Source organism: Macaca thibetana, chromosome 7 (genome assembly GCF_024542745.1).
Source record: "Macaca thibetana thibetana isolate TM-01 chromosome 7, ASM2454274v1, whole genome shotgun sequence".
Classification (NCBI taxonomy): Eukaryota; Metazoa; Chordata; class Mammalia; order Primates; family Cercopithecidae; genus Macaca; species Macaca thibetana.
In genome coordinates, this window is record NC_065584.1 from 126,523,754 (window position 1) to 126,551,217 (window position 27,464).

Genomic DNA, 27,464 nt, shown 5'->3' on the forward strand with positions numbered 1-27,464 from the left:
GCAGCTGTGAGAATTAAGGGGAATAATGTAAAACGCCCAGCATAAAATAAAACACAACGGCCAGTCAATTCCCATTATCATTGTTTAAAAAAACCAAAGTCTGTGATAAAATGGAAAAAGTGAAGAATCAAAATAAAGCCAAATGCAGAAGAGGCACAGGGAAGGAAGCTGAGAGAGGACATCAGATAAGGGCAGTCCCTGAGCCAAGATCTGTCCCGAAGCTCCTGGGGCCAGGTGTGTGTGTGTGTGTGTGTGTGTGTGTGTGTGTGTGTGTGTGCGCACACACACATGCCCGCACCCTTGCATGAGGAAGGTAAGAAATGTGCCAGCAGCTGGCTGTTGTGGCTCATGCCTGTAATCCCAGCACTTTGGGAGGCTGAGGCAAGAGGACTGCTTGAGTTCACGAGTTCAAGACCAGCCTGGGCAACTTGGTGAGACCTCATCGCTACAAAAAAATTTTTTTTCAAATTTAGCCAAGTATGTTGTTACATGCCTGTAGTCCCAGCTACTTGGGAGGCTGAAGTGGAAGGATCACTTGAGCCTAGGAAGTTGAGGATGCAGTGAGCCATGATTGCACCATTGAACTCAGCCTGGGTGACAGAGTATGATGAGATTCTATCTCAAAAAAAAAAGGGGGTTATATACCATAATCAAATGGAAACTGCCCCAGGAATGCAAAGTTGGTTTAATATCCAAAAACCAATTAATGCAATAGAGTACATTAATAAAATACAAGACAAAACCACATGATCATGCCCATAGACACAGAAAAATCAGTTGACAAAACCTAACACCCTTTCATCATAAAACACTCAATAAACTAGAAATAAAAGAGAACTTTCTCAACCTGATAAAGGATGTCTAAGAAAAACCCACAGTTAAAATCACACTAAATGTTTAGAGACGTATGCTCTCCTCTCAGTGTCAGGAACAAGACAAGATGTCTGCTCTTGAAACGTGTATTCATCATTGTACTGGTCAGGGCAATTGGGAAAAATAAATAAAAGGCATTCGGATCAGAAAGGAAGAAGTAAAACCATCTCTATTTGAAGATGGCATGATCTGTCTACAGAAAATTTTAAGAAATCTGCAAAAGTACTAGAGCCGGTAAACAACTTCAGCAAGACTGTGGAATACAAGATCAATATTTAAAAATCCATTGTATTTCTATAAAATAGCAATGAATAATCTAAAATGAAATTAAGAAAATAACTCCACTTATATACAAGAATAAAATATTTAGGAATAAATTTAAACAAGTACTAGACTTGCATACTGAAAGCAGGAGGAGAAAGAGGAGAAGGACAAGGAGAGGAGGAGGAGGATGAGGAGCAGGAAGAAGACGGGGAGGCAATGTGTTCAGGATGTCTTGTGATTCCCGAGACCTGAAGCCACCTGTCAGGTCAGGCATCCCCTGTCCTTCCTCTCCCTACTCCTGATCTGCCACCTCCGGCTTGCACCTCAAATCTATTCTTCTCAGGCATGGAAGTAATTGTGGTGTGAAAGTCTGCCTGGTTGGACCAGCTGTTCCACACACTGGCCTGGCGAAGTTATTTTCTACTCTTCTCAAGCCAGCCATGAACGTAAGGGAGAACTCTGCACTGGATGCAGTTCCCTCTGGGCAGTGAGACCAGCTGCAGAGGCCACCCAGGCCTGGGAGTGCCCAGAACTCCAGCCGGGAAGGCCTGTGGCTGAGCTCAGCTGCAGATCAGGTTATGCCCGCAGGCCCTGGAGGGTCAGATTGTGGCCCTCAGGGTCCTGGGGGCTCTGAGCAGCCTCAGGTCTGTGCCCCTGGAGGCCTCGCCTCTAGGGCCCGGTGCTTCAGTGCGGTCCTCAGGGCCTGCAGGATGGCACCCTGGCTGGTCTGCACGTTGTAGTCACTGAGCCGTAGCAGGCGCTCAAAGTCTTCCTCCTTGTAGGTCATGTTGGACAGGGCATAGGGGGAGGTAGTCCCGGTGAGATTCACTTGGCCAGCCTGGAGCTCTGCGGGGCTGCGCTGGACACCTGCCCAGGGGTGAGAGGGGTGTCAGGAGCAGAACGCTGGGGTCTCCACAGCCTGGCAGCAGCGCACAGGGAGGGCTGCCCCCACTGGAGGAGCCCCTGCTTTCCTCCCAGCTCTCTGTGTCCTTTGCCCAGGGATGTAAGTGTGGGTGGCAGGGTGCTCTTTGGAAGGATACTATTTGGTGGTAGAAAATACAATTTCATATTTCGTTGCCTTGCAGCATGACACTCCTTAGGCTATTCTGGCAGCCCCACATGTCTGTACATTGCTTCGAGGCAAGGTGGAAATAGCCAGAAGAAGGAAGTCAACTGGGTTTGTGAACGGATTCTTAGGACTCACAGTGGAAGCAAGGGGGCAGCGAGAACTTGCTGAGACATGAAGGTTCTTTAGAATTCTCAGATGTGGGCTGAGCATGTTCAGAGGAAAGCTGGGAGATCTAGAATGATGGTGGGAACCGGAAAGCTGGGAATATCGCACAAAGACGGCAATGAGTTTTTCCCACCAGAAGGAAATAAAATTCTGACCAGTTGGTGAGAAGAGAGGATAGGAAGGAATGTGATGGGGGTTTACATTTCGGGAGCCCCTGAGAAGAGGCCCATCTCCTTGAGAAGGGGCCCAGCCTGGGCTGGGGAAGGATGATGGAGAGGCTGACTGAGTTTCCCACAGAGCAGGAAAGCAGAGGAGCCCCGGGCAGCTGGGGGCACTAGGGCAGATGGAAGGGCCGCAGGAGCCCGGCGTCATGACAAAGGGGACCACTGCATAGTGACCCTGCCAACAGAGGGCCTGCAGGGATGAGGGCATCAGCAAGGAGGCCAGGGTGGGCTCTAAGGTCTGGGTGGGCCTGGATGGGCCTGTCCTGAAGCCTTCTCCGGGCAGACTCACTTCCCTTCCCTCTGCTGGGCGGCAGGGGGCCCAGGGCAGGCCTCTGAGGGGCCAGGCAGCCTGGGTGCTTGCGAGGGGATGCCTCACCGGGGGCTGAGTGGTCCTTGAAGGAGGCATTGACCAGCGGGAAATGCAGCAGGATCGGGGCCTCGGGGCAGGCGGGGTCTGAGAAGAGGTGGCACTCCCTTGGCTGCTGGTGGTCCTGAGGGCTGGGTTCCACCCGGGGGAAGGGCAGCCCCCGGGCCCGGCAGTACAGCTCTGTCTGCTGCAGTGCCTGGTGGGGAGAAGGTGGCCCGGAGAGAACCAGCCCGTCCCAGGTCAGTGCTGGGCCAGTTCCAGCACACACCAGCTGCCTGTGTCGAGACAGCGGCCTGGCTCTGTCCTGTCTGTGGTCAGGCCAAGCTGCAGAGTGACTCGGAGGGAGACCCAGGGGGAGTCCAAGGACTCTGGTGGCCTGCAATGTTGCTTGGTTAAAATCTCTAGGTGGGGTACAGACCCACCCCCAGCCCCCCAAACTCCAACTCTGGATTGCTATTGCTGGATTGTTCAAATCCCAGAGCCGGGAGGGGACCTGCATTTGCACGGCGTCTCAGGGGAGGTCTGGGGGATGGACATGGAGATGCTAGGGTCTCCTCTCAGCTCTGTCCAGCCGTTCTTTGGAGGTGTGGGAAGGTCCCTCCCTGTTCACCTGGCCTGGGAGCCCAAGGCCCCTGCACCACCACAGCCCTTCCCACCTGAGGACCCTGGCAGGAGCCAGCAGATCAAGGCCTGACACCCCTCCTTCCCTTCGGGACCCAGGCGGTGTGGGGCAGTAGGTCAGTGGCCCTGCTATTTGCCTCTGGAGCTTGGCCTGGCTGGGCAGAGGGGTTCCCCTGGGGTGGCCAGCGTACCTCAAAGGGCGCAGATAGAGAGTAGTCGAAGGAGAGGATGAGGTCCAGCCTGCGGCCTGGCCGGAACATGGAGGGACAGCTGGTGTTGATGAAGTAGCCAGCGTCCACCAGGCAGAGCTGGGGCTCCTGGGGAGTCAGCTGGCTGGGCGTGGAGTCAAGCTGGCAGTCTGGTAGGAATTGCAGGATGGTCAGAGGCCACCACCCTGCCACAGGTCATCCATGTCCCCTTCTCTCCTCTGGGTCACTCCCTGAATGCCACCAGTCCTTCCCCAGGACCTTCCAAGGGGATCTTCTCCAGCCCATACCCCAGAAATGGATGCTGACCTCCTAGGCTTCGGCCAGTCCCTGCCACACCACCCAGAGGCCCAACCTTGTGACCTAAGGACCCCTGGCCGCGGCCCCGACCTGCCCAGGTGGAGAAGCCCTTGTGGCTGCAGTAGTCCTGGTGTAGCTGGAGGCCCTGGAGGAAGTTGGGGCTGCGCTGGTGGAGGGGCCTGCCGGTCAGGAAGCCTTTAAATGCCTGGGCCAGCGCCGTGCCCGGCTGCAGCCACGAGGCCTCCAGCCACGAGCAGGTCTCCAAGGAGGTCAGGGGCTCCTTCTCTGAAGCCAGAGAAACAGACATTGGACCCTTCTTCCCCTCACTTCTTCCCCTCAGACACCGCACACCGCAAGCAGAGTCTGAAGGAACAGCATCATCCCAGCCCCCTCAGTGCCCCCACCCTTCCCACCTAAGCTCCTGGTCTTGTCCTTGATGTGCTGTTTCCAGGACTCCCCAGAGCTGGTGAGGTCATACCAGGCGTCCAGCAGGTTCAGGGAGAAAACGTTGCTCCAGATGGCTGAGGGAACCCCAAGAGAGGTCAGCCTCAGGCCCCAGCCAGCGGCCCCACCCTCGGGTGCTGATGGAAAATGGGAGTGGGGAGAGGGCTGCCCCTACCATGTACCGCCCCCCGCCACCTACCCCTCCCCCTCATCCTGAGGTTCTGCCCCACCTGAGCTACAGGACCCATGTCCATTCAGACGCCTGGCCCAGGGCTGCCCAGGGCCTTCAGAGCCACCACTCTCACCTTCCAGAAAGCAGATCCGGGGCTCCGGGATCCTCCTCATCAGCCGTCCCATGAAGAACTTGGAGCCGAAGAGCTCAGGAGGGACGAAGGCTCCGTACTTCAGGAACCCGACCTCATAGGGGGAGAACTCAACCCACTCTAATGGGGTGGGAGGGAGAGGCAGGAGTGTGAGGGGAGTGGATTACGGAAGCCCCAGCTCTGGCCAAAGATACTGCCCCTGCCCCCAGCAGGCCCGAGCCCCGCTGTGCCTGACACCAATGCAGCAGATGTGAGCAATGTGCACTCTTGGGCTGACCACACCCTTCCCAGGCCTTGGTCCACACCCTCAAGCACTCCCCACTGCCAAACACAGAGAGCGGCCCCGAGTCCCTCAGGACTCAGGAAGGTTGGGCAATCTGTGCGGAGCTTCCAGCGTGAATTCTCTGGGGACTCTCGGGGTGCAGAGGATTTGGAGGGTGGAGTATGAGGAAGGGGGAGTGGGTAGAACTGTACCCTTGAAGTCCAGCGTCTCCAGATTGTTCTCTTTGACATTGAGGCTCAGGTAGAGGGGCAGAGGGTTCTGACCCCGTTCCAGGGCGGCTCTCTGTCCTGACAGCTTCTGATCCATCACCTGGGGCCAGAGGGCATCAGGGCCTAAGTGAGGCTGGGAGTGTCCTGGAGGCAGCGGCTCCACCAGGACAGGGGCAGGATGGGGGACCAGGCTGGGGGTGAGGAGGCACCTCCTCCCATGGGATCTGGGGACCATATGTGGGTCAGTTCCCACTCGTGCCCCCGTGTTCTGACCAGCCCTAGATGCAGGGTCGCTGGACAGAGCATGCAGGCTGTGTACTGTCAATCTCCAGCGAGGGCCATTCACAGGGACTACAATGCCAGCAGTGCTTCCAGGCCCATCTTCGTGGGTTTAAGGGTGAAGTGGGTGTGGATACTGACACACAGACACAAGGACACATGCACATATACATGTATTGCTTTGCAGAAAGGACACAGCAATGCCCTTTTAGCATATACCGAAGCCTATGCCAGGGATGGATTGCCTCCTCTTCTAGCTTCTCCTTAATGCAGTTCAAGTTTCAGCCCCTCCCGAATGCTTTCCTTACATCCTTGCCCCACCCCCCATTGTCCCTCTTATTTCTGGCTTTGCACAGCATGAGGTTGTACCCCGTTGTTTATTCTTGCCTTCTGTTCTTAATTTCCTGTTCAATAGAGCTCCAAGCTCTGTCTTTGTTTTATCTTATTTTGAGATAGGGTTTCACTCTCTCACCCAGGCTGGAGTGCAGTGGTGCAATCTTGGCTCACTGCAACCTCCGCCTCCCAGGCCCAAGTGATCCTCCCACCTCAGCCTCCTGAGTAGAGTAGCTGGGACTACAAGTTACATTTGGCTAATTTTTGTATTTTTTGTAAAGATGGAGTTACACCATGTTGCCCAGGCTGGTCTCAAATTCCTGAGCTCAAGCAATCCATCTGCCTTGGCCTCTCAAAGTGCTGGGATTACAGACATGAGGCACCACCATCCATGGCCCAAGTTCTTTGATGGCAACGACTATAGCTTGCCTTTTGGGGGAGCCTCCACAGAGCCTCCCTGAATTGTGGGGGAACAGAAAGACCTCATTCTATGCTGAACTAGAGTTGCAAATGGAGTTCTTCCCAAGCACCAGCAAGGCTAATGGTGCTGCCTGCCGGGAGCATCACCTTGGGAAGGATTCTGCCGCCAGAGCTGAGGTTGATGCCTTCAGCCCTGGGCTGTTTCTACTGGGCAGTACATGTACCACGAATATGTCATCCTTCCTTTGGGCTCTCCAAGCTGAAGAGTGTCTAGTTCTAGAGGCTCCCAACCTGCCACAGCAGCCCTTATCATCAGATTGACTCAGTGAATGTGTACATGTGAGAGCATGTGAAGCATGTGGACCTCTGGGTCTCCACTGAGAATCAGCCTGTCAGAAGTCACTTTGGAGTTTGCCTTTTAAAAACCTGCAGATGGCCGGGCGCGGTGGCTCAAGCCTGTAATCCCAGCACTTTGAGAGGCCGAGACGGGCGGATCACGAGGTCAGGAGATCGAGACCATCCTGGCTAACACCGTGAAACCCCGTCTCTACTAAAAAAAATACAAAAAACTAGCCGGGCGAGGTGGCGGGCGCCTGTAGTCCCAGCTACTCCGGAGGCTGAGGCAGGAGAATGGCCTAAACCCGGGAGGCGGAGCTTGCAGTGAGCTGAGATCCGGCCACTGCACTCCAGCCCGGGCTACAGAGCAAGACTCCGTCTCAAAAAAAAAAAAAAAAAAAAAAAAAAAAACCTGCAGATGATCCTGATGGCCAGCCAGGTGTGAGGATTCCTACCCAGCCCACTCAAGGAGGGTCCCTCTCCCACATCCATGGCAAAACCCAACACACCCAGTGTGTGTGTCCTCCTCGCTGGCAGCTCATCTGTCCCTGACAAGAACACTCATGTGTCAACCAGTCGTTTTTCCACCCCATTCTTCAATGGTCCCCAGTATGAGTTATAGGGAATTTGCAGGAAATCTCTAAACAGGGCTCAATCCCCTGCCATGGATGGTGGTGGTGTATGGACAAGTCAGTCCTTAGGTACAAATGTGTGTACATGATCCCTTCTCAAAATCTTTTTATTTAGAAACTCTGTTGCTCTTTTGATACATATGATGAGGGAAAATGTGTCCTTTTACTACAGTTGCGCAAATTATGCCCTAGGGAAAGTTCTGGAAAAAGATCAGCACACCCCTGCATCTACTGAAACAGCACCCACCCAGTATGTCTAATGGCTCACCAGTAAGCTGCGGCAGGACTCTCAGTCTCTAACCCCCCAGTTTCCAAGCGAGTAACCCCAACCCTGCAGAACACCGTTCTGATGATTTGAGGGTCCCATGGGAAACACTGGAGCTTGGTGCAGTACTGGCAATGCAGACTAAATGGAAGGCAAGTGTGTCAGTTCTTAACTCAGGAAAGGATAAGAGAACTACTCTGAGTTTCTCCTTGAGGAATGATGAGCAGCTTCTAAGCAGTTCGGTACTTGCCAGCAAAAGACTGAAGAAAAAAGTTTCAAAGAGATGAGAGTTTGAGAAGCACTTATTATAGCTAGTGTATTTTATGAATGGGTTTTTATAAAAACCTAATCATTATTAAAGATGTATGTAGGCTAATAAAGTCATTCTGAGCAAAATTTCAGGGTATGATATTCATTAATATTAACGAAATTGTGATTTGTCATAAATGGAGTTATATTTTCTGACATTGTAAAGTGACTTTTGGTACTTTAGATTATTACATTATAGAGGTAATAAATACCTGTTTTTATCTAACATCTTTAAAAAATTAGAAATAGACACTAAAATTGCCTGAATAAAACATTATTTTATAAAGTCTACAATGAATGTTGGCTTTAAGAGGTAAGGTATGATAAACAGAAGAAAAAAAATAATAAATTGAAAACCTTTCCTATTGGGACAAAATTTTAAAAATAGCATAGGTGCTTTTTTTTGAGACAGAGTCTCACTCTAAAGCCCAGACTGGAATGCAGTGGCATGATTACAGCTCACTGCAGCCTCAACCTCCCATGTTCAAGCAATCCTCCCACATTAGCCTCCTGAGTAGCTGGGACTATAGGTGTGTGCCACCACGCCCAGCTAATTTTTAAATTTTTTGTAGAGACGGGGTCTCACTATGTTGTTCAGGTTCATTTTTAAGAATATATAGGTATCTAATAATACCACAAGCATTTCTATTTTTGTGAACAATTAAAAAATTGTCTTCTAAAAATGTTTATAAAGCTTACACACAAAACCATGCATTAAGTCATTACTGGAGGATCCAATGGTAATTAAATAAAAGTCTGCTGTATAGCCTAGAATCAAACTGCATTTTCTAGCACCTTGTAAAGGGAACTGTTAAAACAAGCTTCTCCCATTCTATAGTAACTAACCGCTGCCACCCAGCAGGAAAGTCAGTTAATAAAACATGACATCATCAAAACTGAATATGAACTTAAACAGTAGATCCAAAGACTACATAGCACATAGTGATAAAACGAAAATATTTCTAGTAATTATGTTGGCTTTATAAATTCAATGCCATTTCAATAAAAATCCCAAAAACATTTGTCACAAAACATGACTAGGTGATTCTATCATATAATTAGAACAGCAGGCCAGGTGTAATGGCTCACACCTGTAATCTCAGCACTTTGGGAGGCTGAAACAGGTGGATCACTCAAGGCCAGGAGTTGAAGGGCAGCCTGGGCAAAGTGGTGAAAAACCATCTCTACTAAAAATACAAAAATTCGCCGGGCATGGTGGTGTATGCCGGTAGTCCCAGGTGCGTGGAAGGCTGAGGCACAAGAATCACTTGAAGAAAGGAGAAAGAGGTTGCAGTGAGCCGAGATTGTGCCACTGCACTCCAGCCTGGGTGACAGAGCAAGACTCTGAGGAAAAGAAGGAAGGGAGGGAGGGAGAGGGAAGGAGGGAGGGAGGGAGGGGAGGGGAGGGGAGGGGAGGGGAGGGGAGGGGGGGGGGAAGGGGAGGGGAGGGGAAGGAAGGAAGGAAGGAAGGAAGGAAGGAAGGAAGGAAGGAAGGAAGGAAAGAAACAGCAAAGGGGCAAGTACAACCAAGAGAATACTGAAGAAGAATTCAAGTGGACTGGTAACTTGGCCTATCAGATACCAAGATTTATCACAAAACTTTAGTCAGTGTGCTATTGGCATAGGGATAGAGAATCTGTCCTGTTGGAACAGAATAGGGCACTCAGGAAGAGTCCCGGGAATATAAATATACGAAAAATACAAGAAACCTGATATATGACAAAACTAGCAATGCAGATCAGTGGAGAAAAAATTCAGTAGATGAGACTGGGAAAATTTGTTATTAATGTGAGAAAAAGCAAAGTTGGATCCCTAGCCACATGATACCTGGAGATAAATTCTGGGTAGATTAAAGTCCTATTAATAAGAAATAAATCTTTTAAAATTTTTATAAGAATGTATAGAAAGATATTTTATAACTTTGGCAGAGGGAAAAGGAAGACTCCCCAAAATACAAACCATAAAGGAGAATGATAAATTAGATTATACTGAAATTATGCATTAAAACCATTAGAACTGATGAGGGTTCACATCAAAAATATATAAAGAATTCCTGCAAAAAAAAATGAAAAAGTCAAATTAAACAGGAAAATGGAAAGGGGTTTGAATAGGTAATTCATGGAAGAGGAAGCCCAAATGATAAATATACTTAAAAACATAAACTGTCTAACTAAAATTCAAAGAAATGCTAAATGATAAATGTTCCTTTCACACCCCATAGTTAAACAAAAATTTAAAAGTCTGCCCAAGATATAGAGAAAAAGCAACTATTATACACTGGTAGTGGGAGTGTGAATTAACACAACTCCTTTGGAGAATGGTTTGGCAATAGGTAGGAAAGTTGAAGGTGCACAAACCCAGTGGCCCAACAATTTAACTACTGGGTATGTATCTTGGAGGCTTAGAGAATCTCTAATGCAGGTGTACAAGGAGACTTGTACAAAATTGTTCATGCAAATAGTATCATATTTTTCTTAAGGATATATATGTTAAAATTTGTGAACTGGAAAACCTGGAAGAAATAGATAAATTCCTGGACACATTCAACCTACCAAGATTGAACCATGAAGAAATAGAAAAGCTGAACAGACCAATAACAAGCAATGAGATTGAACCAGTAATAAAATGTCACCCATTAAAGGTAAGTCAAGGACCTGATGGCTTCACTGCTGAATTCCACCAAACATTTAAAGAACTAATACCAATTCTACTCAAACTATTCAAAAAAATTCAAGAGGAGGGAATACTTCTAAAGTCATTATCCAAGGCCAGGACTACATTGATACCAAAGCCAGATAAGGACACAAACAAAAAAAGAAACCTACAGGCCAAGACCCCTGATGAATATAGATGCAAAAGTTCTCGACAAAAAACTATCATACCAAATTCAGCAACATATCGAAAAGATTATTCACCATTGATCAAGTGGAATCCATCCCAAGAATGCAAGGATAGTTCAACATACACAAATCAATAAATGTGATACATCATATCAACAGATATAGTTGGGATCAGTGTCCTGGTTACATAATCTAAAATGCCTTCCCAAGTCTCACCTTGTTCTTACCTCTCCTAGAACCTTTGAGAGCTATCTTTTTATTACTAATCTTTGGCCCTTGCTTGATTAACCTCTTAGTAAAGTTTGTGTCTTTTAGATTACAGTAGTTCCAGGTAAAGTCAATGCTGGTACAAGGCTTCCAATCCATCTTGCTAACTGACCAGGAGAATTAAAGTGTTCTGCCTACGGGCCCCTTAGATCGGGTATCCAGAGATTTTTACTCCTCTGGTGCTTGGCCAGGGCCTACGCCCATAACATAAGCAGGAAGCAGTTACAGAAGACAGATTTTCACCCTTCTGCAGCCCTGTTAAGATTAAGGAGGAGGGTCTAATCTCTGAGACAGGAATGAGATAGGAGGCGGGGCTCAACTCTGGAACCAGATTGGAGACTGGCTGAAACAGGGAAAGGCTGAAAGCACCTCTCCGTAAGACATGCTCACCAGTATCATGATAGTTTACTCATTCCCTGGCAACAACCCAGAAGTTACCACCCTTTTTCTAGAAATTTCTGAATAACCTACTCCTTAATTTGCATGTAATTAAAAATGGGTATAAATGTGACTGTGGAACTGCCCCTGAGCTGCTGCTCTGGACACACTGCTGATGGGTGCCCTGCTCTGCAGGAGCAGTCACAGAGCTGTAACACTGTGCCCTTGATAAAGCTGTTTTTCTACCACCAGCTAGCCCTTGAATTTCTTCCTGGGGGAAGCCAAGAACCTCCATGGGTGGAACCCCAGTTTTGAGGCTCCCTTGCTCTGCAACATGATGATAAACCTAAATTCAGGATGGTGTTTGCCCCTGGGGGCAGGAGGGAAATAAGACTGGGGAGGGAATACAAAGGGCTTTAACTGTATCTGTAACATTTCATAGGCTGGTTGGTAAGGTCATGCATATTCATTATGTCATTATGGTTTATTCAATGTCTTAGGTGTGAAGAGTTTCATAATAAGTAAAGATTGAGATTTGCATAATAAATATTTATAGCTAATACAAAAAATGAGGATGGTAGTTTCTAAGCAGTGTTGTACTTAACCGGTAAGAAAAATATTTAAAGAAAAAAATTCAAGGCAAATTCATTTTTGGTTAGTTTACACGATAATCATTCTTTTTAAATTCCTTCTATAAAAATTTATTTTTATACCCATTAACCAATTTTTTTCCTCCCCTCCCATGATAATCATACTTGATCAAACTCCTGACCCAAAGATAAAGATGAGTCCTTCTGCTACTAATCTTTTCCTTACATTTTGTCTTTTCATTGTTTCAAATGCTTTTGAAACTTTGTTCAGATAGTTATGTGCGGTAAAACAATAGTGTGAAAAAATAGCTGATTTTAATAATTGTATCAGTGTAAAGTTCAGAAGTTAACTTACTAAGCTTTCCCTCAAGGAGCACTGTAATTTTTTTAAAAAAATGAATGTTTAGTTTTGTCTTGATGCTGTTAGAATAAAGAAAAATAGCTGACACTTCATGCTTATTCTATGCTGAGGTATCACTGAGTATTCCGAACAGCTCTATAACTTAAGAACCGTTGTTATCCCCATTGTACAGATCAGAAAACGGACATACAGAGAAGTTAAATAACTTGCCTAAGGACACACAGCTAGTAAGAGGTAGTGGGGTTAGAACTCAGGCAATCTGGTTCCAGAGTTTGTGCTTTTAACACCACCCTGAAGATGAAGAAGAACAGTACATTTCATATTGCAGGATAAATAAAAATGGTTCTAGCAATCTTACCCACTCAAAACAAAAGCTTTGTTTGCCTGACTGACTTTGATACTGACTCATTCCCAGCTTTTGGGAGATCCAGAAATTTCTGTTTTATAGCAGTTAATTAAAGAATCTGCTAACTCAGAAAGGCAGAATTCCAAAGTCAGGCAGACACTAAAACACAGGGTCTTCCACGCTGCAGGAAATGCGCATCGCATGTCAGCTGCTTGGGCGCTCTGCCTTTGCCCCCGCGGTGCACACACACTTCTCCCCACGTGCTCAGCCGCCCTACCTGGCCGTGCAGCATGGACTCCAGCACTAGCGCCCACAGATCCACAAAAGATGTGGGGTGGCCCTGCTCAGCCCGCAGCTCCAGCTCCCGGCGGTAACTCCCCAGGCGCTCTGGGGAAAAGACCTCCAGCTTGCTCTTGGCCAGGTGCTCCCGGGCGTGTCTGATAGGTCCCTCCAGGTCCTTCTGCGACCACTCAGGGTCCCCGTACAGGTGGGCCATTGTCCTGGGAGAACGAGGGGACAGAACAGTAGGAGCCCGAGGCCCAGCATGGGGCGCTGCAAGCCCTCCTTCCCACCCTGCAGCTTCTCCTGACGCGTGGCTTCTGCCGCCAAGGCTGGGCCGATCTGGGAAGCGGGTCTCAGGGCGGTCTCTCCTTCTAGACCGACGCTGTCCAATATTAATACAATGTTTGCCACGCGCGGAACTTAAAATTTCCTAGTAACCACATTAAAAAGATATACAAGCCTGTAAAATTAATTTTAATATTTTATTTAATCGCTAGATTCAAAAATTATCATTTCAACATGTAATCAATACAGTTACTGATGTAATTTCTATTTTTGTTTTCAAACTAAGTCTTCCAAATTCACTGTGTGTTTTTTTTTTTTTTTTTTTTTTGAGACGGACTCTTGCTCTGTCGCCAAGGCTGGAGTGCAGTGGGGCAATCTCAGCTCACTGCAAGCTCCGCCACCTGGGTTCACGCCATTCTCCTGCCTCAGCCTCCCCAGCAGCTGGGACTACAGGCACCCACCGCCATGGCTGGCTACTTTTTGTATTTTTAGTAGAGACGAGGTTTCACCGTGGTAGCCAGGATGGTCTCAATCTCCTGACCTCGTGATCTGCCCGCCTCAGACTCCCAAAGTGCTGGGATTACAGGCGTGAGCCACAGCGCTCGGCCTTCACTGTCTATTTATAACACACCTCAATGTGGACTGGCTGCATTTCAAGTGGTCAATAACCACATGTGGCTACTGGCTACCATAGTGGCTTACTGTACTGGACAGCCCAGTTCTGGACCCCACTCCCATCTTCATGGTTCTGTCCTGAAGCCTTTTCACACTGTGCTTGTCAACAGCTGTCACCTAAACTCCTCTGAGGAGTTTCCTCTTCTTTTACTCCTTAAAGTCACATTTCAATAAGACTCAAAGGAACGAATCTCTAACAGTGGGATGCTGCACCTCATCATGCTGCAGGATGAGGGCGTAGGGAGGTCATGCTATCTTTAGGTAAAAATAGCATTTCGACCTCAATGTCTACACAGTCTTAAATGGACAATAAGGGAATCTACCTCAAGTGTGGTGAAGATTAAATGAAATAATAACAATGAACGATAAAAAGAGCTACCAGTTAGGAACTCCTGGCTGTGCCGGGCATTAAGTTAAGTGCTTTACTTGGGTGATCCTCCGACCCCAGTCCCACGTGGTATGTGCCATGATTGCCCCTGTTTGGAGCTGCGTCAACTGAGAATCGGAGGAGATAAGTTGCTCAGGGTCAGCCAGCCAGTAAGTGGTGCTGCCGGGACTCAGACCCAGCTGCATCTGAGCCAGCTACCTCACAGCCCTTCAGTAACATCCGGAACACACCTCCTGCACCACCTTGCTCACGGCAGGGCTTCTGTAAACATCTGTTTCCTCCCTTGTGGGAAAGCTGCTTGGCTCCTATCAGATCACACTGCTCACACCTACTTGGCCTCCCCATACAGAGGGTCCCTCTGGTGTCCACTCTGCCCCGCTATGGCCCCTGATCATCTCTGCCGTCCAGTCCCCCAGAATCCTCACCAGGTAGAGCCTGAGACGCCACTGAAGTAGGTCACACAGTCCAGCAGGCCCAGCTTCTGCAGGGCCAACAGGTGGCCGTAGAGTGAGGTCATGGCCCGGGCACCTCCTCCTGTGGCCATGATGCCCACAATGGGTACCTGGACCACATACAGACACAGGCTGGATTAACAAGGAAAGGGGCCAGCTGCCTCCTGTCTCACCCAAAGCCCTGCCCGCTCCCTGTCTCCAGGGCCCACATGGTTGAGGCCTGATAGAGTCAGGGTCAGAGCTAGGTCCAGCCTTCTTCTGGAAGCAACGGCTCTCAGCCCAGGATGGAGCTCCCAAGGGAGTTAGATCCCCAAAGCCCACCCACGCTCCCATGTCTCCCCACATATGCCCACTCTCCACTGACTGGAGTTTCTGGAGAGGCATAGGAATCAGGTACTCCCTTATGGCCAGTCCAGGATATCTGCACACACATCTCCCTGCGCCCCCAGACCTCGTCCTCCTGCAGGTCTCCGTCCAGCTGCAGGGCCTGCTTCAGGGCCTTGGCCACCACCTGCTTCCTCCTGCTCAGAAAGGCCTGCTCCTCTGCACACAGATTGAAGCCCAGGTGCACGGCCAGCTCCTTGGAGCTGTGTCAATGGAGGATCCAGGGGTCAGGGGACACCTGCAGAGCTCAGCCACCGGCTGGCCAAGCCCACAGCGAGCTGCCAAAGAAGCCCCTCCTCCAATCTCAAGGACCACCCTTGTCCACAGCCCTCCCCTCCTGCATGCCCGCCTCTCACTGTCCCCACAGATGTGAATGTCCCTTACCAGCCCTCTGCCTTGAGCTGCAGCCTCACTCCTGGGACCTGAAATCAAAGCCAGACACCCTGCTGAGACCCTCCTAGACCCTAAGCAGCACATGGGTATCCCCTGGGGCCTTGGTCCCCTTCATCTTCTTCTTCTTCTTTTTTTTTTTTTTTTTAAGATGGAGTTTTGCTCTTGTTGCTCAGGCTGGAGTGCAGTGGTGCTATCTCGACTCACCGCAACCTCCGCCTCCTGGGTTCAAGCGATTCTCCTGCCTCAGTCTCCAGAGTAGCTGGGATTACAGGTATGTGCCACCACGCCCAGCTAATTTTTGCATTTTTAGTAGAGACAGAATTTCCCCATGTTGGCCAGGCTGTTCTCGAACTCCTGACCTCAGGTGATCCGCCTGGCTCGGCCTCCCAAAGTGCTGGGTTACAGGCTTAAGCCACGGAGCCCAGCCTTATCTTCATTCTTACTGTCATTTCCCATCCAGTTGAGGCCACTTACATCTTGAGCAGGAACATCCATGGTCACCTCCTTCCCGATCAAAGGCCTCAGGGGCACAGTGAGGTGCCGAGCTGAGTTGTCCCCATTCCAGACATTGCTTGTGGAGCTCTGGAGGGAAAGCATCATTCATTCATTCAACAAATCCCTACTGAGTATCTAGACTGTAATCCAGACAGACACAGTCTCTCCCTGATAATACAGAATATTATAATATTGGTAAGTATCGTAAGTATAATATTGATAAGTATCATAACTATAAAATTATAAGAGCTACCATTTATGTAGTACAAAGGCATTGTTCTCACTGAATAGCATGTGTAAATTTATAAAGACATGGGTAATGAACTGATGTTAGTAAATGTCGTGAAGGAAATAAGTGGTGTGATATGACAGTTTCTAATGCAACCGAAGGTGGAGTGCGTGGGGTTTATTTGAGGTGGGGGTCAAGGAGGACCCTCTGAAGAGGCAGCATTTGAGCTAAGATGTTGAGGAGGAGGAGGAGGAGGCAGTCTTGGAAGGAGCCAGTGGGGGACAGGAGAGCACCTGGCATGTTGGAAATGACAGAGGAGACAAGGATGGCTGGCACACTGTGCATGGGGGGAGTGTGGAACAAAATGAGGCAAAAGAGATGGGCCAGTGCCAGGCTGTGCAGGGCCTTGTGGGCACAGATGTCATGTCTTAGTCCTTTTTTTTTTTTTTTTTTTTTTTTTGAGACGGAGTCTCGCTCTGCCGCCCAGGCTGGAGTGCAGTGGCCGGATCTCAGCTCACTGCAAGCTCCGCCTCCCAGGTTTACGCCATTCTCCTGCCTCAGCCTCCTGAGTAGCTGGGACTACAGGCACCTGCCACCTCGCCCGGCTAGTTTTTTTGTATTTTTTAGTAGAGACGGGTTTTCACCGGGTTAGTCAGGATGGTCTCAATCTCCTGACCTCATGATCCGCTCGTCTTGGCCTCCCAAAGTGCTGGGATTACAGGCTTGAGCCACCGAGCCCAGCCCGTCATGTCTTATTCTAAGGGTATCACTGGAGGGGCTGCTGGAGGATTCAAAGATTGATATGGTACAGCAACCCCATGAGCACTCTGGCCCCTGGTGGTCCTCCATGTCTGCCAAGGGTGAGGTACCTAACTAGGGAGGCTGACAAGGCCACAGGGGCCTTGGCCCTGGTGGGCAGGGAGAGCAGGGAGGGGCCTGCAGCAGCTGGAGCTGCCCAAGCCTGGGGATTACAAATGAGGTCTAGAGCCAAGACCTACCCTCAGGCACCCACTCAGCTCTGTCTCTAGGGCTGCCATGTAGTGGAAGCGGAAGGCAGAGGCTGTGCCCAGGGAGGATGTCTGTGTGTCCTCATAGGACCCCTTCAACTCCAGCTCCAGCTCCAACTTGTCCTGATCTAGGGAGAGAGCGGGCAGGTTAGCATGAGAACAAGAGCCCAGAACCCCAGCTCGGACCTGGAACAGCAACACCACCACTTGGACTCAGAGGATGCCTGGGAGCCTGGGCCATCGTCAATGGCATTCTGAAAAGGGCCCTTCCCAGTCCACGGGGCCCACAACCTCCCTGCCCCAGACACCTGCCTTCTGCAACATGCTCTCCCCCAGGTCAGGGGACCCTCCTGCCCAAAGGAGACCCATGGGCCTCTGTGCCATGTTGGTGAGAAGGGAGAGGCATGCTCTATCCTGCTGCTGGCCTCCCGCCCTGTGCAGGCTTCCCAGCAATCCTCCTCACCCCCACATCCAGGCAGAGTCCAGGCCTGGTTCCAAGCCGGTCTCACCTGCAACCACAGCGGTGCTACCTGCGCTGTCCAGATGCACATCCAGGCATGACAGCTCTCGGGCCTAGGGAAGACCACATCATGGGCGGGGGCCTCTGCAGGGTAAGCTGAGGTCCCCTCAACTTCAACCCTCTGAGCCCCACTGTCTCAAATCCACCACACACACAAGGAGTTGTGTGGGCTCAGGATGAGTTTGGCTGCAGAGGCCCTTGACCCCATGGCCGATCCTCTTCCGCTGCTGAAACTGATGCTCCCCAGCAGCCAGGCGGGCCCGGCTCCATATCTCCCCACCAGCTCTCCTGGCATTGCCAAACTCCCGAAACCTCCTAGAGTGCCCAATCCTCAGATATAGCTCTTTCTTCTCTTGTTTCCCTGTGGCTTGGAGCTGGAGGAGATATTCTACCACAACTCCAAATAATCTAAGTGAGCCGCCCGCCCACAGGAGGGTGGACTGGGTGCCGGAGAAACACTCCGAACATCTCCTGGCTGTCGTCTGTGGCCTAACTGGGGACACCGACAAGGCCAGGCCCCCGTGGCCTTGCCAAGGGAGTCTGTGTGCGATCTGTGAAGCATACCAGCAGATGCCCGCCACCCATGCTCCACACAATCACTGAATTTGCCCACCCGCTGCGTGTCTCCATCACCTCCTAAGAGGCAGTGCCATTGGCTTGACTTTATTTTCATGTGTATTTTTAAAAGTAATACCCGCCCATTAAACAGCCCCTGGGAGCTTAAATGCTGGGGCTCTAGGTGCCTTTGCACGTGACCCTGGACCCGCCTGCTCCCAGGTCTGTGCTGCTGGTCTGGGATACCGTGTGGCTGATCTGGGACACTGTGATAAAAGCTTCTAGCGCGTCGCCCGCTCGCCCCCTTGCGGCCATTTCTGTTCACTGCAGCTTCGCGAGCCCGCGGTCAGGAGCGCTGACGGGGACTCTCCCCGTCCCCAGTAGGAACTGCCTGAGCCCCGGATCCGATCTCTAGGATCGGGTCTCCGAGGTCGGCAGCACACCGCCCTGGGAGCTCCCTCTGAACCTCGGTGACCTCAACATGAACAACCAGAAGGTGGGCCTGGCCTGCCTGATTTCTTCACCACTTCCCAGGGAAGCGCTCAGTCAGTCCCTAAAACTATGAGTTCACCGCAGGTGACTAAACGCCTTCCGGAAGCACCCCCAACAGCTGTGGGCCAGAACCTCCTCCCGGCAGAGCCCTGCCTCCCCTCTCTCTATGCGCCCCTTAGCTCCAGGACCCTGCAAGACCCACAGCCCCAGGTGACCACCTGGCTGGAACGCTAGGGGTGGTTTTACCAAGAAGCCCTGCCCCTTCCTTGTCCCTGCTGGTCCACACCCCAGGCAGCTGCTCTGGGGCCCCTCCCCTAAGCCTGGGGAAAGCGCTTACAACAAGGACTTTGTTGGTGATGAGGTTTTCTGGGCGATCCGACCTGGAAAAATCAAACCATACAAAGGCAAACGCTTCTTGCATTGACCTCCCCCTCCCGCCCATGTGGGGTCTGCCTGGGTGATGCTGAGGGCTCTGTAGGTCCTGGATAAGGTTCAGAGGGAAGGGGAGATGCTTTGCAGGAAGAGAGGGGAGGGGAGAGAGCAGGCACTGAAAACATCGGCCTTCCTCTGCATTTCCCTGAGAAGCCCCACCCCACACCCAACCTCTCTGGCAGAGGTAGGAGATGAGGGCCAGTCAGGCAGACTGACCACAGGGAGATCTAGGTCAGGGCCATTTCCTCAGACAGAGCCTGAGTCCCGAGACACTCCCTGGGCTGTGTGACATTACTCACGTTTCTTCCATCAGGAACTCCACATCCAGCTCCTCCTCTCCCTGAAATTAGAAAGGATGAGCAAGTCATCAGCACATACCTATTTCTTCAGAGTTGACACAGTTCTTTTACAGGTGTCATCTCATCCTCTCAAGCAGTCTCTAAGGGAGGCACGTTAGTACAATTATTTCCAATTTACAGATGAGGAAACTGAGGCTACCTGCCCACATTGCCCGTGGCTAGTAAGTCTGCAGAGAACAGGTCTCCCTCCCTTGGAGGTCCCACAACTCTGGGCAAGACTGAAGGGGAAGACAAGGAGCACAGCCAAAGGAGGCATGATGTGCAGGACCCATTTGTTTTTCTTGAGGAGGGCCCAGACCCCCGAACTCTGCCATCCCCACCCCCAGGCTGCAGCAGGAAGGCACGTAAGACCTTCACAAAGCAGGCCTTGGCACCACCAGCAGGAGTGATGGATGCTAAGCTGTGTTTTGAGGGGTGTTAGGAAGTTCTCCACCTCCCAAAGACTTCCTGCCACCGGTGGCTAAAATTCCTCCACTGGGTGATTTAGCCTGTTAACTGTAAAGTGAAGCCTTCTCCTTGCTTATTAAAATGCAAATATTTCTGGAAGGGGTTTAGATTTTCTGTGAATGAGTTCACCCCAGCAGTCTCTCAACAGGTGGGAGAAACAGCAACTTCCTCAGCTTGGAGTCAGAAGAAGTGCGGCCCACGGGGACTTCCCCACCCACCTGGGGACTCTGGGAGAAGGTTTTCCGGAGCAGCTTGCCAGGGAGGACTTCTGAGATATCATAGAGAACCTTGAAGCAGATGTCATCCTCCGTGATTGAGTCCTCATCATAGATGCTAAGTTCTAGAACATTCTAGGAACCAGGAACAGCGACTTAGCATTTTACCTGCTCATAGCGAGAGTAGCTCACCTCTGTTGAGCCCTTACTTGATGTCTAGAGCCAGAGAAGATTATTATGCCCCCACTCTTCTGCACTTCAAAAAAAAAAAAAACTGTAAAACTTAAATATAAGGAAATCTTATTAAATTTCAAATTTCCTCCTTCTAATTTTTGTTTTTATCAAACATAAAATTCTGAGCTGGACATGGTGGCTCATGCCTGTTATCCCAGCACTTTGGGAGGCTGAGGTGGGTGGATCACCTGATGTCAAGAGTTCGAGACCAGCCTGGCCAACGTGGTGAAACCCCATCTCTACTAAAAACACAAAAAAATTAGCTGGACATGGTGATGGGTGCCTATAATCCCAGTTACTCGGGAGGCTGAGGCAGGAGAATCCCTTGAACCTGGGAGGCGGAGGTTGCGGTGAGCTGAGATTGTGCCATTCAACTCCAGCCTGGGCAATAAGAGCAAACTCCGTCTCAAAACAAAAACAAAAACAAAACAAAACAAAACACATAAAAGTCTGTCAAAGAATTCTCTCTTTCTCTCTCTCTGTCTGTGTCTCTGTCTCTCTCCTTGGCTTCTCTGGCTCCCTGAGCTGCACCCTAAGGTATGTGCTGGTGACCTTCCACGGTCTTCCACACACAGTCTCATCTCACCCCACAGCACGACCCAGTCAGGAGGGGGCTCTTACTGTCTCTGTTTCATAGCTAGGCTTCGAGAGGAACCCAGCTTGCAGGAGTCAGTCCCACCGTCAGTTGGTGAAAGGACCATGTTCATGCTTTCATACGTTTCCTTGCACACAGCACAGATGGGCCAGGCCACAGAGACCCCCTTCTCCTAACAGTTTCTTTGACAGCCCCGGAGGAAGCATGCTCGACCCCAGGAACCCTCGCATGGGGGTCCGGCCTGCTCACAGGGAAGTGGCCAGGAGTCCCCGGCCTTCACCTTGACCTGACTTTGGATAAGGAAATGGAAGGCCTCATTCCACACAGGATGACTGGTGTCGGTGAGCGTCTTGGTCTTAAACTTCATTCCAGGCACGGTCGACAGCTGTAGGATCACGTAAGGGTCGGCCTCACTCACTGCCAAGGTTAAGGAAGGCTCCATGAGGGAGGATTCCTCACACCCCTCTCCACGGGCCACGCCAGTTTCCTATCAAGACCCTGGCGGTCACCACAGGTGACCCAGCCCAGCCCCAGGGTGCTCATCTTGGCCCTTCCCATGGGATCCGGTCCTCCCTGCTCCCGCCAGAGCGCACAGGACGGTTACTCACACAGGTCGGCCCTGCGCAGGTTCCGAGCCTCCAGGACCCTCACGGTGAGCTGCCAGCAGGCAGAGGCCTCCTGCTGGAGAGAAAATCAAACTCCAGAGTCCTTCCCACATTCCCTCCCCTGTGCCTGGAGCTGCTGTGCTGCACCGGGCTGCCGACACCCCTCACCGCTCTCCTGGCACTTGGCGGTGCCGACACCAACCGCTGCCAGGCATTCCGAGACACCCTCTGGGGACCACACAGCCTTTGTCCACCTCTGTCTTTGGGGTCAGGGTTCTGGGCTGCAGCAGTCAGGGAATAGCAGCCCACCCAGGGTGGGATTTGTGGAACCCCCTCCCCCTCAGGAACAGAAACATGGGGTAGTGGACAGAGCAAGGAACTGAGGGCCAAGGAGTGGCCACCACATAGGTCAGTTAGATGTCAGCCCTTCCCAGAGCTCCCAGGGAGGGCAGCCCTTTGGCAAAACAAGGGCTACCTTTGGTGACCCTACTGCCAGCACTGCCCACCCCTCAGCCCTTCCGGACAGGAAACAGGCGCATGACTTAAGGGAGGCTGAGCCTCGGCAGCCCAGTCCACAGGTGCTACCCTGGATCTTGGCAATCTGCACTGTAAAGCGTATGAATGAGGAAACTCCAGGAGCACTAGGCCATCGTAGGGAGCAGTCGGTGCTGTGGGTGAAAGGCCACTAAGTATTAAGATGCTGATGAGGCCATGTCAGCCACAGGCAGCCCAGGTGAGAGGGAGAAGCAGCTGAGTGAGCAGAAGCTGGAGGAGAAGATGAACAGAGAGTAGGTGGCAGGAGGGAAAGCGGATGGCCAGTGGGGCGTGGCTGAGACCTGCTGGGGACAGAGCACTGGGGGTGTCCCCACACCCCACTGCTGAGGTCCCTGGCACTGCCGGGATCAGGAGGGCCCTGGGGTTTCTGTTCCTATGCCCTGCTGCACGGCTTCTTCTGGGTACCTAGTACAGGTTTCTTATAAGCCCCTTTGATGTGAAGTTACTCACATGGGTTTGGCAGGGCAAATGGCATTTTTTTCCTGTGGGCTGACCCCAAGGAAGGTTGTTGGCCTTGCATCCTCTTGGAAAGGAGCCTTCCTAGGAGGACCACCTATGGGGCACGTGGCCGCAGCAGAAAGAGCCCACGTACAGAAGGTCCGTTAGAACAGGGGCTATCAGGAAGGAGCACTGCCTGTGCCAGGGAGTGGGGTAGTGGGAGCCCCCAGCCAGGAGGGGACCCTGCTGGGCCACAGGGTGGCAGGACCCCCAAGGGGCACCAGGCACATGAAGGCCTACGAAATGCTGAACGCAGGAGCCATGCAGTATGGCGGCCCTGCTGAAGAACCCACAGACCACCTTCATTCCAGAAAAATAAAACCCTGCTGGGGCTTCTGCCATTCAGCAGCTCTGCCACCAGGTTAGACTCCCCACTAAGTAAGTATGATTGTCTCAGACCCTTATGTCCCTTCACCTGCTCCCCCCTGATCCTGAGGGAGCCACCAGGCAGTGCAGTGTTTGCACAGTGAACATTCGACATCGCATGGCTGGGAGACTGTTGTGGCAAAACCAGAGCTGTTTCCTGCTTTGCGCTCTCCCATGACCAGACCCACTTCCACGCATGTGGTTGGAAGTTCTCGGTGCCTACAAGGACTGGTCTCCGCTCTGCACAGATGCTGCTTGCCAGGGGCTGGCTCAGCACCCACGGGGACCTGACTCTCCACTCATCACCAGAAACCATAAAGGACCACGGGCTGCGGCAAAGCCATATGCCTGGTGGCCCTGCCCCTGCATCTTTCCTCTCTGTGGTTCCATGCCAACGTCCCTGTCACTCCAGGCAGCTTTCCAGCACAGCATGCACGACCTCCCTGAGCAAGGTAGACTTGTTTCTCTCTTCCTGGGGATTAACTCCAGTGGCATCAGCAACATGTCAACTCTACAAACTTTAAGCCTCATAGATGTTGTCAGCGGCAGAGATTTCATGAGCTTCGGGGCATCTAGCTCCATTTCCTCCCCTCACTCAGACTCCACCGCTGCCGGCCACAGGTAGCTCCATTTCCTCCCCTCACTCAGACTCCACCGCTGCCGGCCACAGGTAGCTCCATTTCCTCCCCTCACTCAGACTCCACCGCTGCCGGCCACAGGGAGGTGATGGCTAGGACGCTGGGGCCCTGCAGGGTGTTGAGTTTCAATGTCCCACTCCAAGACAAGACAGGGGAAGGGCAGAGGCAGCCTGGCCTCGTTCCCCTGCTCCCCGGGGCCAGGCCGACGCTCCACAGGTCCACAGCTTGTGGGCTGCTCTAAAGCCACTTGGGCTACTAAGAAATGGCCCCAGTTACTCACTGTCTAGCCAGTCACCATCCCGGGTTTAAGCATTGTAGTTCATTTCTCCCTCCCATCACCCAGAGCTTCTCAACTTCAGAAAGCCCATTTTCCCTAAAGAGAAATCCCAATTCTCTTCGCCTCTAAGATCATCGCTAACATGGAGTGCCCAGAACATGGTATTATTGCGACAATGATTACAATGTCTGGTCTTTACGGGGGCTTCAAGGCAGACTCCGGAGCTAGCTTGTCTGGATTTAAACCCTGGCCCTGCCACTTACTTGCTGTGTGACCTTGGACGAGTCACCAAACTTCTCTTTGCCTTTGTTTCCTCATGTGTAGTGGAAATAATAAGAGTTCTGACCTCACATAGTATTCTGAGGCTTAGAATGTTAATGCCTGCAGGCTGCTTAGGAATAAAGTAAGCAGTTTTTAAGTAACTGCTATTACTACTACTGTTCATTAAGTATTTGTCATGTTTCCAAGCACTGTGGATGTTGCAGATACCAAGATGAAATCAGTTTTGCCAGACCCCAACAAATTAGGGCTGGGAACGCATGAAAGAGCAGAGCTCATGTTTACATGTCTGAGATGAGAGCCGTTTCCAAGGACTTTCTGCAAACCCCACAGAAAATAGCTTCACATCCTTCACACATCCTTCGGCATCTTCATGCCAAAGTCCCTCTTCAGCAGGAAGACGGAAATGAGTGGACCCGCCCTGTCCCCTGCTGGCACCAGTGCCCTGTGGTGGGGCAAAGCAGGAGGTCAGAGAGAGGTGGAACCCCTGGGCACAGCCCCTGGTCCTGCGGACTCAGTCCCGCCAATGCCAGTTGGAGGCGAGGTGTTTTCCAGGTGTGGGGAAGACTCAGGCTCCCAAATCGCTGACACTTAGGCTTTTGTTTTACCCGGGAGCTAGACCTTGAGCAGGCTGAGGGAAAAGGGGGAAGGGGCACAGCCTTCGCCAGGGAGATTAGCTGACAAGGTTTATCACTAGACATCCATTAGGACTGCAGCAATTCAGATAAGATGCCCTCAAAAACTACACGTGCCCAGTAACAGCATCTCCACCAATGAACTGACAACTCTGGCTTTGAGCCTCCAGAACCAATGAATTCTGTTTCCAAGCAGTTTCTGTGAGCCTCCCCTTCTCTTTCCAGTGAAAGCTTCCCTTTCCCCTTCCCTCACCATTGCCCTGGCGGCCTGTCATTCGGCACATTCCGAGCCACAGTCATTTATCGTTCCAGAGTAAACACAACATAGTTAGAGATCATTTTCTCTCGTGTCTTTCTGTGGGGTGACAATACTGTACTAAGCATGTTACCTATTGTAACTTTATTTATCCTCCCACAACTTCAAAAGACAGTACTCCCATTTCCTCCCGTTTTCTAGATGAGGGAATTGAGGCTGAGAGAGGCTAACTTGCCGAGGTCACAGAGTTAGCAGACACAGAGTTGGAATTCAAACTTCGAGGCCAGAGCTCACAACCCGTCTATTCTCCCTTCCCAGGACTTTGCTCCTTTGGAAAAGCATGCAACTCTTCCCTCATTGCCCCACGGATATCTAGGATATCTAGACACTAGATTTTCATAGATTTGTCTAATTTGACTGATAGATATTCATAGATTGGTCACAGATTTGACTAATATGATTACTGAGCTAACCGACATAATTAACTGATAGGAATCTTTTCTCCTGAGGGCATAGGGGTGTCACCTTCCCTTGTGAAAGATCTTCCCATCTGAAATACCAGCTTAATTGATGACGAACCCAGAGGCTCTTGGAGGACATTCTTCAGCCCAGTCACCTGTAGGTGACAGTAACCTTGGCACACTTAGCCTCATTCCTGGCCACCACCTGGGGCACCGGACCAGGAGCCAGCCCTGCTGGCCTTGGTCCCTGGCAGAGGATGACAACTCTGGGCTTTGGAGAAACACATGACAGAGGTGGGCGCGAGCAGTTTGCAGGCCTCCCTGGCCTGGGGGCAGCCCCCAGCTCTTGGGCCTAGTAAATACTTGGCAGTGGATGGGGATTTGGGCCCCCAGAGCTCCGGAGACACACAGGGTGATCCCAGGAGTCCAGCCAGTTCCAGGAAGTCCGCTGGCCTGTGGTGATGGGGCTGTGGACCTGGTGGGTCTCCTTTTGTGACACACGCAGCCACTGTGTTCTCCGATGTTGGTGGGGGGCAGGTCCCTAAGGGCACTGCTGCGGTCACTGGTGGTGGCGAAAGGAAGCTCTGCTGACCAGACTCATGTTTCCCAGCCCCCGCATCTACGGATGCTGCGCACCCACCCCGCCCACTCTGCATCCCAAATCTCAGACTCCCTCGCCCTCTGGCCCAGTCTGGTAGAGACTGAAATCACCCTGATTCCAGCTACCACATTTCCCAGACAGCACCCTGGCCCCAGGCCTGCCCTGACTGGTGCCCACATGCTCTGCAGACACTATTACCTGGTAAGGATGGCCAGGTGGTCCCCCAGGTGACAGACTCTCCATGCTAGCCCTTCCAGCTTCACTCCAGGCCCAGCCCTTGCCAAGATGCTAGCTCTCTGGCTGGGTGGCAGCGACGGTCCCAATGGGATGGGACCAGCATGAATCTGCCAGCCTTCGATGAGCCACGATCCTATAAACAGGTTGGGGCTCCACCCCCAGGTCGCTCCTTCAGCCCTGCACCTGCCGCTCTTCCCCAGGAGGCTGGGTCAACCAGCATCTCCAGAAACCTCTGGCAGGGCTCCAGGACCTGCAGGTGGAGCACCTCTTCCAGACCTGGAGTTTCACGACAGAAGACGCAGCCAGGGGGAGGCAGATGAGTCCCAGGAGTGGTGGCAGGAAGCTGGTTCCCCTGAGGCTGAGGGCAGAGGCTGGGGTAGGGGTAGAGCTGAGGAAACCCCCAGCCCCACCAGAGCCAGGGCAGCCTCTAGAGGAGGGGAGGGCTGAGCACCTGAGACTAGGCAAGGGGCCAGCTCCTGGGCAGCTCTGTGCAGCAGGGATCCCTGTCCAGGGGATGAAAACAAGAGCAGTCATGGTGACAGGCCCAGGCTAGTACGTCCTCCTCACCTGACCTGAGCAGGCTCCAGGGAGCGGCAGAGGGGTCTGGACATCCCCCATCACAAGCCCCCCACCTCCATGCGGCAGGCCCTAAGAATTTAGGGGATTTCCGTTAGACTTTGTAATAAAGGTAAGAGAGAGCAATCAGGAGACACGAGAGCACTGAACACTCTCCTAAAATGACACGAATTCGGTCATTTTACCATCAATTCTGTATACAGTTGAACAGTGATGATTTGTTTTTCAAAGCAAATGAAACTGAGTTAATGTTAAATTACTACAAATGGATCTCAAATGTATTAGAGTTGGCCAAAACAGAAATCTAATGGTCTATGAACAAGTAAACATTATTTGG

General features: G+C 51.3%; 1 protein-coding gene across 1 annotated transcript; it reads right to left on the reverse strand.

The window, feature by feature from the left end:
* Positions 1-629: 629 nt before the first annotated feature.
* Positions 630-21,963, reverse strand: PLA2G4D (phospholipase A2 group IVD). The gene is made up of 20 exons (XM_050798178.1): positions 21,931-21,963; positions 21,752-21,821; positions 21,424-21,560; positions 20,318-20,449; positions 19,593-19,633; positions 19,199-19,241; positions 17,804-17,867; positions 17,286-17,422; positions 16,038-16,145; positions 15,555-15,592; positions 15,238-15,373; positions 14,760-14,896; positions 12,982-13,204; positions 5,331-5,448; positions 4,839-4,976; positions 4,503-4,610; positions 4,180-4,374; positions 3,775-3,941; positions 2,972-3,158; positions 630-2,004 (listed from the first exon to the last, which is right to left on the reverse strand). The coding sequence occupies exons 1-20, from the start codon at positions 21,961-21,963 to the stop codon at positions 1,778-1,780; spliced, it is 2,439 nt and encodes an 812-aa protein (XP_050654135.1). The 3' UTR covers positions 630-1,777.
* Between the last annotated feature and the right edge of the window lie 5,501 nt (positions 21,964-27,464).